This window comes from Falco naumanni, chromosome 9 (assembly GCF_017639655.2).
Source record: "Falco naumanni isolate bFalNau1 chromosome 9, bFalNau1.pat, whole genome shotgun sequence".
NCBI lineage: Eukaryota > Metazoa > Chordata > Aves > Falconiformes > Falconidae > Falco > Falco naumanni.
The window spans coordinates 8696513-8713738 of record NC_054062.1 but is presented as its reverse complement, the minus strand read 5'-3'; the positions used below and the strand labels follow the sequence as shown (position 1 = coordinate 8713738).

Below are 17226 nucleotides of genomic sequence, written 5' to 3'. Positions count from 1 at the left end.
AGGGTGGCCCCAGGGGCTGGCACCCTGTACCCCAAACCTCTCTCTCAATTGATTGAGCTGTTAAATGGGGCTGGTGCTTTCCCACCTCCTGGGAATACAGGGATCTTGATGGGCTTTAAACTTCAGAGCAGCTGGGCTGTTCCAGGAGAAGCACAAAAGCCTGTCAGTAGCTCCAGTGCAGTTTCTTGTGGTGCTAAAAAGCTCCTTGCACTATCCGTGGTTGCCCAGCTATTTGAAGACACAGGGCAGGGCTTTAAATCCCTTCAGGAAGGGTATCTAGCCTTTCTATTTTCCCCCTTCCCCCATCCTTTCCTCAGTTTTGTTCTACCGTGTTCCTTCTTCCCCCCTGCTCTCTTTCAAATAAAATAGGAACTTTTCAGATCTAAACGTTAATATCCAAAAAAGTTTTGCACTAGCCAAAAGGCTGTAACCAGGCCTGCCTGGGCTGAGAGATGCCCAGCTCCTCAGTGGCTCCATCTCTTGCTGTGGGGCAGTGGTGGGGGGCTGGAAGGCCAGTGGAGGCAGATGTGGGGCAGCTGGGGTGCAGAAACATGCTGTTTGGAGGCATGTTACTTTACTAAAAAAAACAAAAACGGGAGGAATTAAAAAAAAAAGCAAAATAACAACCTGCTTCTCATTTCAAGAAGCCTTACCCACTGCATGGAGGCATTGCTTTCCTCCCTGGCAGTTCAGACAGTCCCATAATGTCATCGCCAATTAAAGTATCTGCATGTGTGGGCAGTTGTGTGGGAGGGATGGATGCAGGCTCAGGGTCTGGCTGCTCTGCCACCACTGCAGAGGTGGGCAGTCCTCGCTTCCAGGGGCTGGGACAGCAGGGACTGTGTCGGGACAGTCTGCTTGTGCCCAAGCCTTTATTGTTTCCCCAGCTCTTCATTTATTTGTTCAAGCCCAGCTGCAATCATAGTGCTAATCACTAATCTGTGTCTGCTGGGCAGGGGTGGTGGGTGAGGGGCCCTGGCTCAGGTTACTGATCACAGCTCCTGTTGGCACCCAGCGCAGCAGGATGAAGCCCATACTGGCAGCGGGATGTGGATTTGGGCTCGGTGTGGCATGGGCAGGGTGCTGGAGAAGGAGGCACGTGAGGAGCGCTGGGGACGGGATGTGTTCCTGCAGGAGGAGGGGAGGTGGAGGGGACAGCCAGAAGCTGCTCTAAAGGAAACAGCTACGTGGCACAAGGGGAAACCTCTTGCCCTGGGCGTGGGGCAGGGTGGGGATCCCCATCCTGGGAGATGGAGGGGACAACTGGACTTTGCAAGACCCTGTGAAACGCAGTCTGTTATGGGGTCGGCTAGTTCTGGGTAGGAGCTTGGACTGGAGACCTCCCTAATCCTTCCCAGGCTCCGTTTAGGATGGACAATGACTTTTTGCTCACTTTCGTTCCCTGTCAATGACCAAGCAAGGGAAGATCATCTCTTTGCAGACTCTGTCCTACATGTACAGACTGGGTGGTTAGTGTTGGTTAGAGGTGGGGCATTTCTTTCTTTCTAAACTGTTGTAGCTCTTGGCATGGATGGAGTTACCCAGCTGTGGGAGCACCTTGCCACCAGTGTGGTGTGTTCTGTTTCCCCTCTGGGGAACAAGACCTGCTGGGATGGGTGGGTGGCTGTTGTGCTGTGCTAGGGATGCAACAGTGCTTTTCCTTTCCCGGAGCAGTTCAAACCCTTCCCTGGCATGCTGGGGCCGGTCCAGGCACCCTTCATCCTACATCCCATGCCCGTGCTGCGGTGCGTGGCCAGGGCTGGTCCTGCAGCAGGAGTTATGAGTTTCTCTCTTGGCTTAAAAATAAAAACTGAAATAAACCACAGAAAAGTCAGCCCAGGGACTCTGGATGTTGATCGGTGGTGTTGGTGTGCACTTGTTAGGATTATTATTTGTGACAGGGACTGTTTGGGGAAGATGGGCAGCCCAGACCTCAGCTAGGGGTGAGGGGCTGGTGCTAACTTTTGGTGCTGTTGCTTGCTTGAAAAGCAGTAGCAAAGTGCAGGCAGGGAAGAAAATCCTTGACTTTTATAATAAAGCTCATAATGAAGAGGAAAAATAAAAGAGAAGAGCCCACCAGCTTTGTGGGACAATGTGCTACTGTTTGCATTTGGAGGAGAACAAAATGACAGTTTTGTCTTTGCTTGAAATGATAAGAGCTAAATGCTGCCCCATGACCAAATATCTGATTTATCTGGAAAGAACTTGTCCCTGTGACCTCGTTACACATAGAAGCTCTTTATTTAGGATCACATACATTAAAGGGATGCTGTTAAAAGATTTTTCTGTCCTCAGAAGTGGTATAAAGCTTATTTTGAGGGTTATTTTCCCCTTTCAAGGGAGAGGAGTCCCAGTCACAGGGCAACTCTGTGTTTACTTTGGTGCCTCAGAGACTCAGAGAACAGGGTATAGACTGGAGGATCTGGGGAATACCCCACTTCGCAGGCAAATTGAAGTACAAAAAGCAGATGCTGACTGTGTTTTAATGGATTTTATTCAAAACTGTCATCTTGTGAGCCCTCTCCTGGCTGGGTGGCAGCAGGCAGCACACCGAGGGCAGCTGGGGCTGAGCCGGGATCAGGGGCTGATGTGGGTCCCCAGGCAGAGCTGGTTTGGCAAGATAAAGCACTATTTATAGTGAGCCGAGGTTGTTATTTTTCCGCAAAAAATAGTCACATTCATTTCAGTTCCACTTCAAATGCAGGAAGCAACCATTTGCCAAACTGACAGAGGCAAAATCAACAGGGAAAATTAGATTGTTGTTGTTTTTAATCCTTCTGGAGGCTCAGTGCTGGCGGTGGAAGGAGGGTGGGTCTGAAAGGAAACGGCTGGATTCTCAACAGTGTCCTTTTAAAGGTTCATTGGATAGACTGGACCTGAACTTTTTCTTACGAACAACTAAATAAGGCAACTTCAGAGCTTCTGCTGCCTAGAAATCATACAAGCTGCATATCTCGCCAGGCCAGAGACAACTGGATGTCAGGATACAACCTTGTACGCTATTTCAGTGTAGCTGTTTCAAGGGTTTGAACAAAGGTATGAGAACAGAATTGAAGCCTTTTGTTGTAAAGGTGCAGTATCCCTGGTGTGTTCTAACCTCACAGCACGTAGGATGCACTGAACTGGGAGAAGCTGTTCTTCTTGGTTTGACAAATGCTTTTTGGTACACCAGGCTGACTCCGCTACTCCTTTCCCAATGGCATTATATGTTTGAGCACAGCGTGGATATGAGAGATGCAAATTACCTAGCTAAAATAAAACGCACAAAAAAAAAAACCCAACCAAAAACCCCAAACAAAACGAGTGGCAAAAGGGTAGGCAAATGGCATGCCTTGGTGTTTAAAAGCAAAGCGTGCTTTGAGAAGCAAGCTTATAAACATCTGTGCCACGTGTTGGCTTTCGGAAGGAGTGAGCTGCTGAGATTTGAGCAGCACGAGCCGGCGTGCCCGGCCCTGGAGATGCAGGGGAGGAGATACTGCACCTTTAGTCACTGTATGCCAAGGGCCAGGTGTATTTGAGCAGAAAATGCAAACTTTTGTTAAATTCTGAACTGTTTCTACTTGTGGGTATTTTTATCCCATTCTCTCTATTTCTAGACAGTGGAAGCTCTGCCTCTAACCGGGCTGGGGATTCTACTTGGGGCTCAGGACAGGTATGTTGTGAAACAAACCAAACCAATTAAAACAAACAAACAAACCCCCAAAAATCAGAAAAACCAAACCCGACCGCCAAACAAAGCAAATCCCCTCCCAAACCCGAACCCAACCGAACTGCAGCCTGCTGGCAGATGTGTGTGTCTGACATGGCCTGTCACCGCTCGCCTTGTAAATGCCTTTTTTTTTTGTTTTGTTTTTTATGTTTTTTTGTTTTTGTTTTTTTTTGTTTGCTTATCGCTAGAAACAGATTGAAGTTGTTAAGAAAGGGCCAAGGTGTGAGTGCTGCTGACATGTACAGGTGGAAGCTTTCCTCCCATGAACCCTGCAGCTCTACATGTACCACAGGTAGTTATAAGAAGCAGCCAAATTCTGCACAACCGCTGAAATCACCTGGTGTGTGAGTCACTTTTATGTCTGTTAGGGATGGGAAGGACCTGGTGACGTGTAGGGGATCTCGCAATCTCTGGAGCTGGTTTAGCACAACCCCAAATCTTCTCTCTCCGGGTGCAAAGGCAGGGAGAGGAGCTGGGGGCTCAGGGTGTGCAAAGCCCACCGACCTTGCAGGAGTGTCAGGGACCAGGCGTTGGTGTCTGCCATGTCCATCATCCTGCAAAACACCCTCCCTTTGGGGAGCTCTGAACATTGTCTTTGCTTCCCAGCCCAGCGGGGATGCACTGGGGCTCAGCAGGATCCCCAAACCTGCGCTGAGTCTCAGCATATTGCCTCTTTCTTTTCCCACCCACCCCCTTTTATTTTTTTCCTTTTTTTTTTTTTTTTTTTCCCCTCTCTCTTCCCCTTTTTGACTGTTCAGAGGGGTTTGAAAAGCTCAGCTGCCTCCCCACAGAGTGAAATTTTGAAGATTGTTCAGCTCTGGCAGGAAACAAAATAGCATTTGGGTTTTTAATTTTTTTTTTGTTTTGTTTTGTTTCTCCCACTCCTTCTACCCTGGAGCCTGATCTCCGCTGTGAGGGTGTAAATCTGGAATGATGACATAGATGCCAGGGATATCAAAACTAAGCCTGTATTCTTTTTGCTTAAATTCCTCCTTTTTGCCACCTGATCTCTCTCCTTTATCCCTCGGTTAGGGGGTCCTGGCCCCTGCGAGCCCATCGCTGGGGATGATGCACGTGTGGGTTGTGCACTCGCCTGCACCGCTCCCCAGTGACACCGGCCCTGAAATAATCCAGATCCTGTGGTGCTTCTGGAATTAGAAAGAAGGAAAAAGGGAGAGGGAGGAGATTGCAATCTAAGGGACATCTCTTAAAAGAGCAGATGCAAGGATTTACTTATTACTTTTTTTAAGCATTTGTTCTTGTCCAGCAGACACATGCCCGCAGCGTGCTGGCAGCAGGAGCTTCCCATCCATCCCTTTGCCCAGGAATTCGTCAGCTGCATGTTCTGGGACATTTTTGACTTCTTTGATCCCCTCTGAACAAATATCCCCCTTGACCGGGCCAGGGTGTTCTGCCCTGGTTTGCAGCTAACGGAGAGAGGTTTTACTTAAATTTCTCCTTTCTCATTGCCTTTTCTTAATGACATATCGCAGAGAAGCAATAGCATGTCAAGAGCTGTAGATCTTTTTTTAGTTTCATGTAAACCATATGTTCCTGAGAGCTGCAATTCTTGTTACCTGTAGCCAGAGCAGCCTCCTGGTCCCCAGCCAGTTCCCAGAATGGACTTCACAACATTTACTCTGGCACAGCAGGCTGCGGGGGAAAAGGTCTTGGTCTGACGACACTGGCTGCCTGCGCTTTTGGTGGGGGGGTGGTGGGGGGGCAGGTGCCTCCTTGCAAAGGCCCTGGGAGCCCTTCCGTGGCCCGGAGTGCTGGGTGCACCTGGGGGACCCCTGGGCACAAATGGGGTGTCCTGCATAGAGAATGGGTGGATGGAGGGGGTTGGGGACCATTTTCTGTCGTCTTCCCCCACGAGTGCGGCACGGGGGGAGCTGATGGCTGTGGAGGGAGCTGCTGAACAGACTCATTGCCCCAAGCATTTCTTATAAAAACCTGTTAGTCATATATTGATCTTGGTGGCAAGCCCTGGCAGGGGTGGTCATGCCCACCTTCGGAGTCGACCAAACTTGACTGCACTGCCCATGTTGGCTGGGTGGCCACTGTGGTCTTCCCCTCCCAGCAGCATCCATCCTGCGGGCTAGGGAGTCTGGCTTGCTGCTTTCCATTGGGAGGAAGTTTCGGAAAATGCAGCTAAAAAAAAAAAAAAGAAAAAAAAAAAAAGAAAAAAGATTTTGGATGTCAAAATCACCAAGCATCCTCTGTTGTATGTATGTATTCTCTTTGAAACTAGGAGTGATGTCCACATATGCTATGTGTGTTCGCTATGATGGGATCGAAGTGGATGATACGTACTGTGATGCCATGACCCGTCCCGAGCCCATCCATGAGTTCTGTGCTGGGAGAGAGTGCCAGCCAAGGTACTACCTCGACAGGGCGCTCCTGGGGGGCTCCGTGCTTTCTCGGCCTTGGATGTATTTGGGGGAGGGGGTCAGTGGGGTTTTGGGGGGGTTGGGGGCAGCTTCTGCCTGGGCTGCACTGTGACACAGCAAGACTCTCCTCCTGAGTGCTTTAGCTCAAGCTGCCAGGTTAAAACTTCCCTAAGTCTTGGTGGAATTTACACCTGGGGCTCCCATCAAGTCCGGCTCTACCAATGCAGGCAGGGTCCTGCCCTGGACATGTGCATGCGGTGGCACATGTGTCTGAGTTGGGTGGAGGGGCCGGGCTTGCAAACTGTGCTGAGGATCCAGCCCTCTGGTCCCTTCAGCAGCCTCAGCACTGCTGAGGTTTGCTTGTATCGGGGCAGGAACTGGTGCAGAAGGGAACCTGTGCTGGAAGTCCTTCAGAAGGTTCTCCTGATGTGGCTTTTTGTCCAAGAAGTGTGTGTAGCCCAGAGCCAGGCGGCACGGCTCGGGGCACCTTCCTGCTGGCTTGTAACCTGGGGTGTGCTTGTTGGAAGGTTTGCGAGGAACGGCATTGGTGGCAGGACAGAGCGGTGGCTGTGGGAGAGAGAAGGACTCTGATGGTGTCAGACCAAGGGCTGGCTGGTGCATGCCCTGGAATGGTGTCACTTGTGAACAGTGCAAAGCAAGACCGCTGTGGTGCCAGGGACCAGGTGCCGTACCTGGTCCCCGGAGAGCGCTTGCTTTCACCCCGGGTAATTGCGAAGGAGGATGGGGGAGGAAAGCACGTGCCCTTTGCAGTGTAAGCTCTCGTTGAACCTTGCCCATTAAGGCTGAAAGCCAGGGCAGGCTGCAGCTGAGGCAAGAAAAGCGTGGGGAGGTGGATGGTGCTGCTGCTGGGAACATGCCCTGTAGACACCATGGGGACTTTAATCTCTATTTGCATTAAATTGGTAATTTTTTAGTACAGGCATTAGGGCTCTCTTCATGCTTAGATTATGCCATGGGTCTTTTATAAAGCCACCCCTCCTTATAGCTGTGCTGTTCCAGCTCCGTGGGCTTGCGCTGCGAGAGAGAAGAGCTGCTCTGTGATTTACCGGCGGTTGCAGCTCGGTGGTGGGGAAACCGAGGAGCTGCCGGGAGCTCCAACAGGGCAGCCGGGCACCTTCACCGGCACTGAGGCAGACAGGGTGCTGCTAGGGCTGGCGATGCCTTTCCAGCACAAAGTCCTAAGAGAATTTTGCGTGATCTCGATGGGAAAGGCCTTGGCTTCATCTCCCTTCTGAATTTAGGTGGCACCTCTCAATGTGTGACGTCTCCCTATGCGGGGTGCAAGGCCAGCCTGCCACCCGGGGACGTGGCTCTGTGGCTCAGAGAGTGGCAGCAGCCGGTGGCCCTGGGGGCTACAGGGGGCAGCCCCATGCCCAGAGGAGCTGTGTAATTCTGATCCATTTAGATTTTTACATTTTTAGCTTATCCTCTAATTCAGAATTGCTATAATGTTACTGTACTGTAAAAAATTTTTACTTTTAACATCTTTTTCCTTCGACTTACAAGCTGCTTCCGTCTTCTGATGTTGGGACAGTGGTGGCAGGGGACAGTAAGGTGCAGGCAGTGTCTCGGAGCAGATTCCAGCCCATCATGTGACATTAGCAGCATTACTGATGGTGGTACAGGACTGCCTGTTCCACCGGGGCTCAGACAGCTTTGTGTGACACTATTGCTGGGATTTGCAGGGTGATGGATGGTTGTGCCCTCCCTGTACTTTAGCTGATCAGGCAAAAATGAGAGGTCAGACGTGGGCAAAAATCATGTGCTGGCACATGCTGGGTCGCAGCCGGGGAGTGTACAAACAGCAGCGATGGCACCGGTACCTGTCTCACCGTGCCGGCACCTCCTTCTGCTCAGCAATCTGGTTTTAGCATCTGCCACTGTGGGCATGAGCTCAGGTCTGCTGGGTGAAACCACTGTACGTTAATAGATCCCATCCTGTGGGAGAGCCTCTCCCATGCTGGCAGCCTGACTGCTGCTCATTCCTGTTGCAGCCATCTCCCTCCAGTCAAGAGCAGGCAGGGTTTTCCCATGGGATGCTCCGGCCCTGGTCCAGCCATGCCCAGCGTGACAGCCTCTCTTGCCTCCACAGGTGGGAGACGAGCAGCTGGAGCGAGTGCTCCCGCACTTGTGGGGAGGGCTACCAGTTCCGCATCGTTCGCTGCTGGAAGATGATCTCTCCAGGATTCGACAGCTCCGTCTACAGCGACCTCTGTGAGTCCGCTGACATCACCCGGCCAGACGAGCGCAAGGTCTGCAAGAACCCAGCCTGCGGGCCCCAGTGGGAGATGTCAGAGTGGTCTGAGGTCAGTGCTGGGGGGCGGCTGGCCTGGCAGCACTGGGGGCGAGCACGTGTGCCTGCGCTTCTCTCTTCCTTTTCTGATTTAAACTCATCTGTAGCTGTCAGAGACCCCACCTTTTAGAACACTGGCTGCAGTCATTGCATGTGGACCGATGTGCATCAGTGATGTTTTTCCCCTAAAATGAAGCCCTGGGTCCCCTCCAGGATGGGGAGGCCACTGCCACCGGTCACTCATGGGGTCCTTGACAGCGTGTAAGATGCTGGCATTGCCCACTGGGATGCAGCAGGAGCCTGAGGCTCAGATCCTCCCACCACTGCTTCCCCGGCAGCTTCTTCAACCTGCAAGGCACCAGGGAGGGTAACCTACCTGTGATACCCTCTACTAACTAACTATGATACTAACCAACGTGCGAGTTACATTTCTATAAGCTTCCCTTCCTCACCTCCAATTTCTCTGCACCACATGGAGGACTAAACCTTTTCCTCGCTGTGCCTTAAGCAGATCCCTAAAGCAGCTGGGAGATGGTTTGGGGTGGTGCAGCGCAGTGCCTGGTTTAGCTCATTGGTTTGCTTGGGGAAAACCCGTGAAATGCTTTGTGCCCCTGAACTCATTTCCAGGCACTGCCAGCACTCCAGCAGTCCCTTGCAAACACAAACCCATGGAATGACCAAACCGGTGCCTCTTGGAGAGCTGGGGCCAGTCTCCAAGCTGGGGTGGCTGGGGAGCAGGTCCCCTGGCATTGTGCCCATTGGAGCTCGTGGTGCAGGGACAGGGGGACCCAGCATGGCCACACGAATGGGTGTAACGCAGCTGGTGTAGCTGTGTCCCCATGCATTGCTAGGAAACAGCCCGGCCTCTTCAATATCTTCGGGAAGCAGGTGTGCCTGGGGAGAGGGAGATTTTGGGTCTGTGTCCGTCTTGCCCGGGTGCCACCACCAGCCCCCAGCAGGGCAGCTGTGCCCTGGAGCCAGCAGGCTTTGCAGGGGAGCATCGTTCCTGCTCCCGTATCAAGCCCAGACCCCTTCTAAGCAAAAGCAGACAGAGCTCTGGGCCAAGCTCTTTGTGGGTGCAAACCTGCCCCACGGTTTACCCCACGAGGGATCACACTTTTTCCTCCTGGGAGGCTCCTAAAACGCTGCTTGGTCACACTTTCAACATCTCCTTTCTTCTGCCAGCTGGGGTGTGTCGATGGAGGGGCTGGTGCGTTCCCTGGTGTTGCAGGATGTTTTGACTTCCCCAGCTGGGTAGAGAGTTGCTCCATGCACACACGCTGGTGCATGATTTTGACCGGAGTAGCTTATTTTACAGACATCTATATTCCCCTCCAGCATGTGTCAGGGACAGATTGCTTGAGACAGTCCTGGAGTAGTTTGTTCTTAGCCAGCAGCAAAGCTAATCTCATTTGGATCCCATCTGACGTAGGGTGCCAAGTTGGCTGGGGAAATAAGCATAAAAAAAAAAAAAGCGTATTTCAGGGATCTGAGGATTAACATATCGGCACGGTGTGTCGGAGCACTGTGCTGTTGACACTTTTCCCTGCTTTACGTTATGCATGGAGCAAATATGTGTATGTGAGACTGTAGTAACTCAAATCCAGTTCTAAATAATGTCACTGGTGGCTGCGCGGTGCCAAATTTATCCACAGCATAAAAATCTCAGTTGTGCTGTTTGGGGAAAACATTCTCCAAAGAGGCAGAAAGGAGCTGGCTGTTCCTGGGAAGGAGGCGAGGGAGATCTCGCCCTGTCTCTAAGTGACAGCTAAAACTTTTCAGCTCTGATCAGGTGGTTCGGTGCCTTGGGTTTTCACCCTCTGGCATCACCCCTGTGGAAAGCTTGCACAGCACACAGGCAGGATACAGCCCTCTTGTACCTTAACTGCTGGAGCTGTTGAGGGATTCTGGGGAAGAGGGGCAGCTTTGCTACTGGTTGTTCTACAGAAAGTCATCTATGCATTTTCAGTGCGTGCTTTTAGAGTTTCATATTAAAAATATTAAAAAGCCCAACAACAAACAAAGGAAAAAAAAAAACAACCCCAAAACCCCAACACAGCAGCTCCCAGCATGGCAGGAGCCGCTGCTGACACCATCCCCATCCCCTCCCGGCAGTGCTCAGCCCGGTGTGGAGAACGGAGCGTGGTGACACGGGACATTCGCTGCTCGGAGGACGAGAAGCTGTGCGATGCCAGTGCCCGGCCCCTGGCCGAGAAGAACTGCACCGGGCCACCCTGTGACCGGCAGTGGACCGTCTCTGACTGGGGACCGGTGAGACCCTGGAGTGGCTGGCCAAGTGGCCTTGGTGACCTGTTGCAGCTGGCCCCCTTTTGCAGGCTTGCTTGTGTGTCCAGCTCTGGGAGTTTTGGGGTTGGGTTTGTCCTCCCTGGCAGCTCCCAGCTCACCCAGTCCTACAGGCAGCCTGTGCCCTGAGCTGCCCTCCAAACCAGCCACATCGGCTCTCCCAGTCCCTGTGTCACCTCCACTCAGACTTGTCACCAGTGCTGTCACCCTGGCTGACCACCCTGGCTCTGTGCCCATGGCTGATCCAGCTTCCCGGTGGGTCCCACAGGTTCCTCGTAGGTCCTCTGGGGGCTCCTGCCTCCTGAGGATGGGGTGCAGGAGGGGTTAAACCCCCAGAGATCTGGCTGAGGGCCATAGCGTGTGACAAAATCCCCTGGTCTGTCTGCTACTCAGCACACCTTGACAGTGCTGATCCTCTGTGCCCAGAAAACGAACTTTTTTTTTTTTCCTTCCCCTACCTTTTTTCGTTGCTTTTCCCCTCACCTTTTTTCCCTCCCACCTTTTCCCCCCTCTCTTCCTCACTCTCCCCCACCCCTGCACAATTATTCTACAGCGATCCCCTCCATCCCAAGCTATTTTTACCCAGGTTTTGATCCATTAGCATCAGCTAAAAATAAGTGGTTTCCATGGCAGCAGCGGTGCTGTGAAACACCGTGCATCCCTGCAGGAGCGCCCGCTAAAGAGCCGGGGAGCACTGGCTGCCTCCGCTGGCGCTGGGGGCAGTGCCTGCCTGGCTCTTTGCAGTGGTGGGGGGGGGGATATTTGCAGCCACTTGCTTGGTCCTCTTTGCCTTGACCTCTTTGAGGGCCACCTCAGGGGGTTCCCTGCTTGTGATGCTTCCCCTCCTTCCTGGCCTGAGGGATGCTAAGTTTTGCTCAGCACCAGTGTGATGGGGTGTGGGATATGTTGGCTATGGTGGGGCTGCGCTGAGCTTCCCTGAGGCTTTTTTAAGCTGAGCCCCAGTAATCCCCCCACGATTTGGGGAAGGTGGGGCTGGGGAGGCGGCCGAGCCCCATGGATGCATCTCTGTCCCTGCTGTGGGGATGAGGATGGAGCCACGCTGCCTTCCCTGCCGCTGACCGCGTGCCGTGCCCGCTGCGGTTTCAGTGCAGCGGCGGCTGCGGGCAGGGCAGGATGATCCGGCACGTGTACTGCAAAACCAGCGACGGGCGGGTGGTGCCGGAGTCGCAGTGCAACCTGGAGACGAAGCCACTGGCCATCCATCCCTGCGGGGACAAGAACTGCCCCTCGCACTGGCTGGCGCAGGACTGGGAGCGGGTAAGTGCAGCCTCCACGGGGCTGGGGGGTGCTTTGTTTTGGGGGGCGATGGAGGAGGGATGCGCCGCAGTGGGTCGGGCTGGGGGGTGTGGGTCTCAGCCAGCCCCGTGTGCACCCCACAGTGTAACACCACGTGCGGCCGGGGCGTGAAGAAGAGGATCGTGCTCTGTCTGGAGATCGTCAATGGCAAGATCAAGACTCGCAACCCTGCCGACTGCGACGTTGCCAAGAAGCCTGTGGAGGAGACGACGTGCTTTGAGCGGCCGTGCTTCAAGTGGTACACAACCCCCTGGTCGGAGGTGAGGGGGCAGGGAGCTGAGGGCAGCGGGGGGGATCTGTGGGACCAGGGTGGGGGGAAAATGTCCTTCCATCAAGATGGACTTGCCCTCAGTGTGTGGTGCCCCGTCCTCCCATACCAAGGCTCACACTGCCTGCAAAATACCCAAGGAGGTGGGCAAATCTCTGCAGGACAGAGCAGCTGGGGGGACCCTTTTGTAGCACTGGCAGCTGGGGGCAGAGAGCCCACCCTGCCATGCTGTGGTTGGGACTGGCTGTGCTCAGGGAGGGCGCAAAGGAGTGGAGGTGTTTGAGGTCTGTTTTTTTTCTTCTTCCTTTTTCTCCACTTTCTTTTCTTCCCCTGCTCTCTTTTCTTCCTTTTTTCCTCTGCTCTCTTTCTTTTTTTTCTCTTTCCCTTTCTTCTTTTTCCCTGGAGCTGCTGGTGGCACTGTGTCTGGGGGGTGCACAGAGCCCACGGTGTGGCTGCCCCGGGGGTGCAGCGTGGGCAGCACAGTTTTCCCCAGCACCCCGTATATTCTGCAAAGGTAGCCGGGGTTCAGTGGCCATGGGGCCAAGCCCAGCACGTGTGGGCGAGGAGTTGTGAAGGGCTGTGGCTGGCTCCCTGCGAGCCCTCCCTAACGTGGCTTTCCTCGTCTGTGCTCCAGGCGCCTTGTTTTGTTTAGTCTTACAAACCATCATTGCAGCCCTGCCGTAATCCCAGCCTGGCGAGGCATCCACAGGGCAGCGGGCAGCGAGTGCCAGGCCCAGGAGCAGCTCTGCAAACCGCAGCGTGATGCACAGAGACGCCAGCTCTGCAGCCCTGTGCCGGGTGCTGCTGCGGGGTCCCGTGGCCTCGGGGTGGCTGCAGCCACCCTGGTGTCCCGGAGCAGCCCATGGACCAGGCTGGCTCCTTGGTGGCCCGTTGCAACAGGCAGTGAGAGGAGGGAGCATCGCGGTGCCAGGGGATGGGAGCACAGCCGTGTATCCCCAGGCAGAGGCTTCTGCAGGCAGCTGATGGTGCTGGCAGCAAAGATGGAGCAAGAAGCCAGCAGCGCAGGGCTGAGACATGGCATTCAGCCAGGGGAAGAGTTCACCCCCTGCCCTGACATCTCCAGCGAGCACTTTTTTATTTTTACTTTTTCAGCAGGTTCTGGCTTAGCACAGACCCCCACAACAGGGGGTCTTGCCTCACCCCCCTCTCTCTGTTTCCCAGTGCACAAAAACCTGTGGCATCGGTGTGAGAATGCGGGATGTGAAGTGCTACCAAGGGAAGGACATTGTCCGGGGCTGTGACCCGCTGGTGAAGCCAGTGGGCAAACAGACCTGCGACCTGCAGCCCTGCCCCACGGAGCCCCCAGGTAAGCCTCGCTGCTGGCAGCACTCCCCAGCCTTGATTTTTCCACCAACACCCCCGAGCAGCACAGCCCAGAATCTTGGCTTCCACCACCCCCAGTGTAACAGTCATCCCCAGGGAGGATGTAAAGGGGACAGCTCGCCCTCTGTGCCCAAGTAACGGGGCACCGGGCACTGGCTATTTCTGGAGGTAGCGCTGTTAAATTAAGGGGAGAGTTGAAAAGAAGCATGCTCTGACCTTAAGATAAAAGGGAACTTTGTAGAGCTGACTCAGGTGCTGCTTCTGTGTGATTCCACTTAACGCCTGGGAAGTTTCATCCGTGCCATTATTTTAATGATTTTTTTTTGGTCTCCGGATGTCCTGCGGGATTTGTAACTATCTCGTTATCTGACTCGTCTGCTGGCTCAAAGTCCCTGTGATCTTTAGTGAACACGCAGTTCTAATCCTTTAATAGGATTTGGGAATAAGGACAGTGTGGGAGAAAAGCATCAAAATGGGAGACAGATTTGGGGCCAGCTGCTGGCTCAGCTCTGGCCCCACTGGTGCTCTCGGCTGACCAGTCCCGTGAGGTCCAGGATGCAGCATGGTGCTTGCAAGGTGCCTCGTGGCCCCCTTGTAGCAAGCTGCCTGCCCTGGGAGCAGCCTGGTTTCATGAATTCTATGGATTTTAAGAAAAAAAAAAAAATTACCATAGAATGGTTTGGGTTGGAAGGGACCTTAAAGAACATCTGGTGCCAACCCCCCTGCCATGGGCAGGGACACCTGCCACTGGACCAGGTTGCTCACAGCTGTAAACCCAATGGGTTTGAAGGAAAATACTACTCTAAAGGGAGCTGGGAGAGTGTTGAAGTGGTCTCTGACCTCCTCCCCGTCTCCAGCAGCTCACTTGTCCCTAACTCCTGCTGTAACACTGCTGGATTCCCATTCCCTTTCTCAAATAGCCTCTCTGGGACAGAAGTTGTGAGTAGGTTGGGGTCACCCTGTGCCCTACCAGGGGAGACCCTTGGCCCAGGGGCAGCTCAGTGCCAGGCTCCCTCGGTGGCTCCAGCAAGCCCTGGGCAGTTCTGGCTTATGGGGAAGAGCTTGAGCTTCACGGCTGGAACCAAATGGGACTCCTCAAGCCAGACTGGGTGTGATGGAACAGGTCAGACTTCTCATGCCTTTGCTTAGGTTGACAATGGTATTTATGGAGAAGCTCCATGGTGTTTCCCAGGGGATGCTCTGCCAGATACCAGGGAGGTGGCAGTTGCAGCCAGGGTGATTTGTTGCACTGCCCATGGTGTTCAAGGCAGGCTGTGTATGGGGGGGGAAATGAGCTCGTGAGCTTGCACTGGTTCGTTTTCTTTTTCTTTGCCATATCTCGGTGCCTTTTGCCTTCTCTCCCCCAGACGACAGCTGCCAGGACCAGGCAGGAACCAACTGTGCTTTGGCCATCAAAGTCAACCTGTGCAGCCACTGGTACTACAGCAAAGCCTGCTGCCGCTCCTGCCGCGCGCCCCACTCCTAGTGCCTGACAGTACCCAGCACCCGTGGCACACGCCGGCACCCCTGGGCTGCGCCTCCCTTAGCAAGGGCTCCGTATACCATTTAGTAAGCGCTACGCATCCCACAGACTGATGTTAAGGATGCCTTTGGGTTGTTTTGGTTTGGTTTTGTGTTGTTGTTTTGTTGTGGTTTGTGTTTTTTTTTTTTTTTTTTTTTTTTTCCCACCGATGCAGAACTACTATCCTTGTCCCTCTCCCGTGGAGGAACGGCGCCGGCACGGCTCGCTTGCCAAGCCGTTACCGCTGTACATTGGTAGCCCCCGTTATCAGAGCTGTACATAAAGTCGTGTATATTTGATTCCCCCGAACTGCAGACAATGTTTCACAAGGTCTTGTCCTTTGGTTTCTTTCCTCTTTGTGAGTTTGGGGTTGAGGAGGGGAAGGTGTGAACTCTGTGAAGTGCAAGTTTCCCTTCGCGAACGGGCTTAGTGCCTCTCTCCTAATTTATCCCCGAGACCTTCACTCTCTCATTAGCTGCATTTAACGTGGTGGGAAGCTGATTTTTCGTTTGCTAAATGAACTCGAGCCCAAGCCCTTTTTTTTGTAATATGTAGGTGTATACTTTTTCAGAGAATTTTATCTTATAATCAAATGTTAGTTCCATAGTCCTTACACCCCACCCCATAATGCTGACATATTGTATATAATACGGAAACATAACTGCACTTTATATCACAAAAAAGACGTGCTCTTTTTTAATATATTTGTTTACAGACAGTGAACTTTATCCATATAATCATTAATTTGTACTCATATGTATATTTTAATAAAGTTGTCATATTTATGGTGGTATCTTGTTTTATTCTCCAGTTTGTAGTGGGTATTTGCCCTGTGTGCTGGGAACACTGGAGCTGGGGCTGTGAACTTACCGGTGCCAGTGGAGAGCAGAGCAGCTGAGCCAGGGGACTGGTGCTGCAGGGAGGAAGGTGATGCAGGCAGCTGGGAAGGTGATGCAGGCAGCGGGGGAGCTGGGGCTTTTGGGACTGTTGCTCTGGGTCAGGAGCCCTTTGGGGTTACGTGTGTGGCTCGAACTGCAACTCGGAAGCTTCTCAGGAGCTCACAAGCAAAGCAGCTTGATACTTGCCAGCAAGAAAAGGGCCTTTCTGTGCTCCCACGGGAGGTGATTGCACCATGGTTCTGTGGGCAGGACTCAGGGAGCCTGGGCCAAATGCTCTTTAGCATCCCCTGCGCTAGTGTGTGCATCCCAATTCCTGCTGCATCGCTCCCCTCAGCAGCAAGGGGACTCTTGCACTTCTGTGCAAGCTTTGCAAGTAGCACCCCATGTTTGAAGATGCAGGGACAAAAAGGCCAGCCTCAAACCCCATGTCAAAGTACTTTATTTCTTTATTATTTTCCCCTTCCCAACCCCCCCTCCATGATTCCCAAAGTCCTGTACAACAGATCACCAGGTGAAAGTTAGTGAAAGCCAACCATTAGCTTAGTTTCCAAGCTACAGGGGAAGGAGAAAAGATAAAAGGAAGAAAAGGGAAGGCTGGTGAAAGAAGTACGGTCACGAGAAATGCAAAGAGGAGGGCTCGATGCGTGGAAACAAACCCTGGTGAGAACTGTACACAGGAGCATGGCCCCAGCGGCTGCTGTCCCCCTGGAGCAGAGGCATCGCGCTCCCAGGACATGGCACCGCAGGGACCAAGCCCAGAATATTAAACATGTACGAAACTAAACCCAGCCCCCACCCTGCCCCAAATAGAACCCCCCCAAGAAAGTTTAAGTTACTCATTTGCAAAGACTGACTTGTACTTCAAAAGATTTCCTGTGGAATTAAAAGCCCTCGTGGTTAAAAGTAAAATACCCAGCTGGGCTGCATACAGTATTTGGGAGCCGCTGGGGCTGAAGCCACACGGCTTTTTTCTTCCCATCGCATCTTTAAAAAGGAAAGCTGACCCAGAGCACAGCCCTGAGGCCACGAGAGTCTCTTTGCAGCCAGTCCATCCTCCAGCAGCCATCCCCAAGTCCAGCGCCATGCTTTTAATCTGAATAACGCACGCTCGCTCCGGGAGAAAGAGGGTGTTTTGTCAGACAAACCGTGAGTATTGCAA

General features: G+C 53.0%; 1 protein-coding gene across 5 annotated transcripts in view; it reads left to right on the top strand.

Annotated features, from left to right (window-relative positions):
- ADAMTSL2 (ADAMTS like 2) overlaps positions 1-15953 on the top strand; it is a 28226-nt gene extending 12273 nt beyond the window's left edge. For 4 of the 5 annotated variants that reach the window (XM_040607379.1, XM_040607378.1, XM_040607381.1 and 1 more), the window contains 8 exons: positions 3898-4001; positions 5961-6087; positions 8213-8426; positions 10529-10684; positions 11825-11995; positions 12118-12294; positions 13485-13629; positions 15014-15953. In XM_040607379.1, the coding sequence (XP_040463313.1) occupies positions 3898-4001; positions 5961-6087; positions 8213-8426; positions 10529-10684; positions 11825-11995; positions 12118-12294; positions 13485-13629; positions 15014-15132 (1213 nt within the window). In that variant the 3' untranslated portion in view covers positions 15133-15953. The remainder of the gene's footprint in view (positions 1-3897; positions 4002-5960; positions 6088-8212; positions 8427-10528; positions 10685-11824; positions 11996-12117; positions 12295-13484; positions 13630-15013) is intronic. The other variant, XM_040607380.1, reaches the window with a different exon arrangement.
- The last annotated feature ends 1273 nt before the right edge of the window (positions 15954-17226 follow it).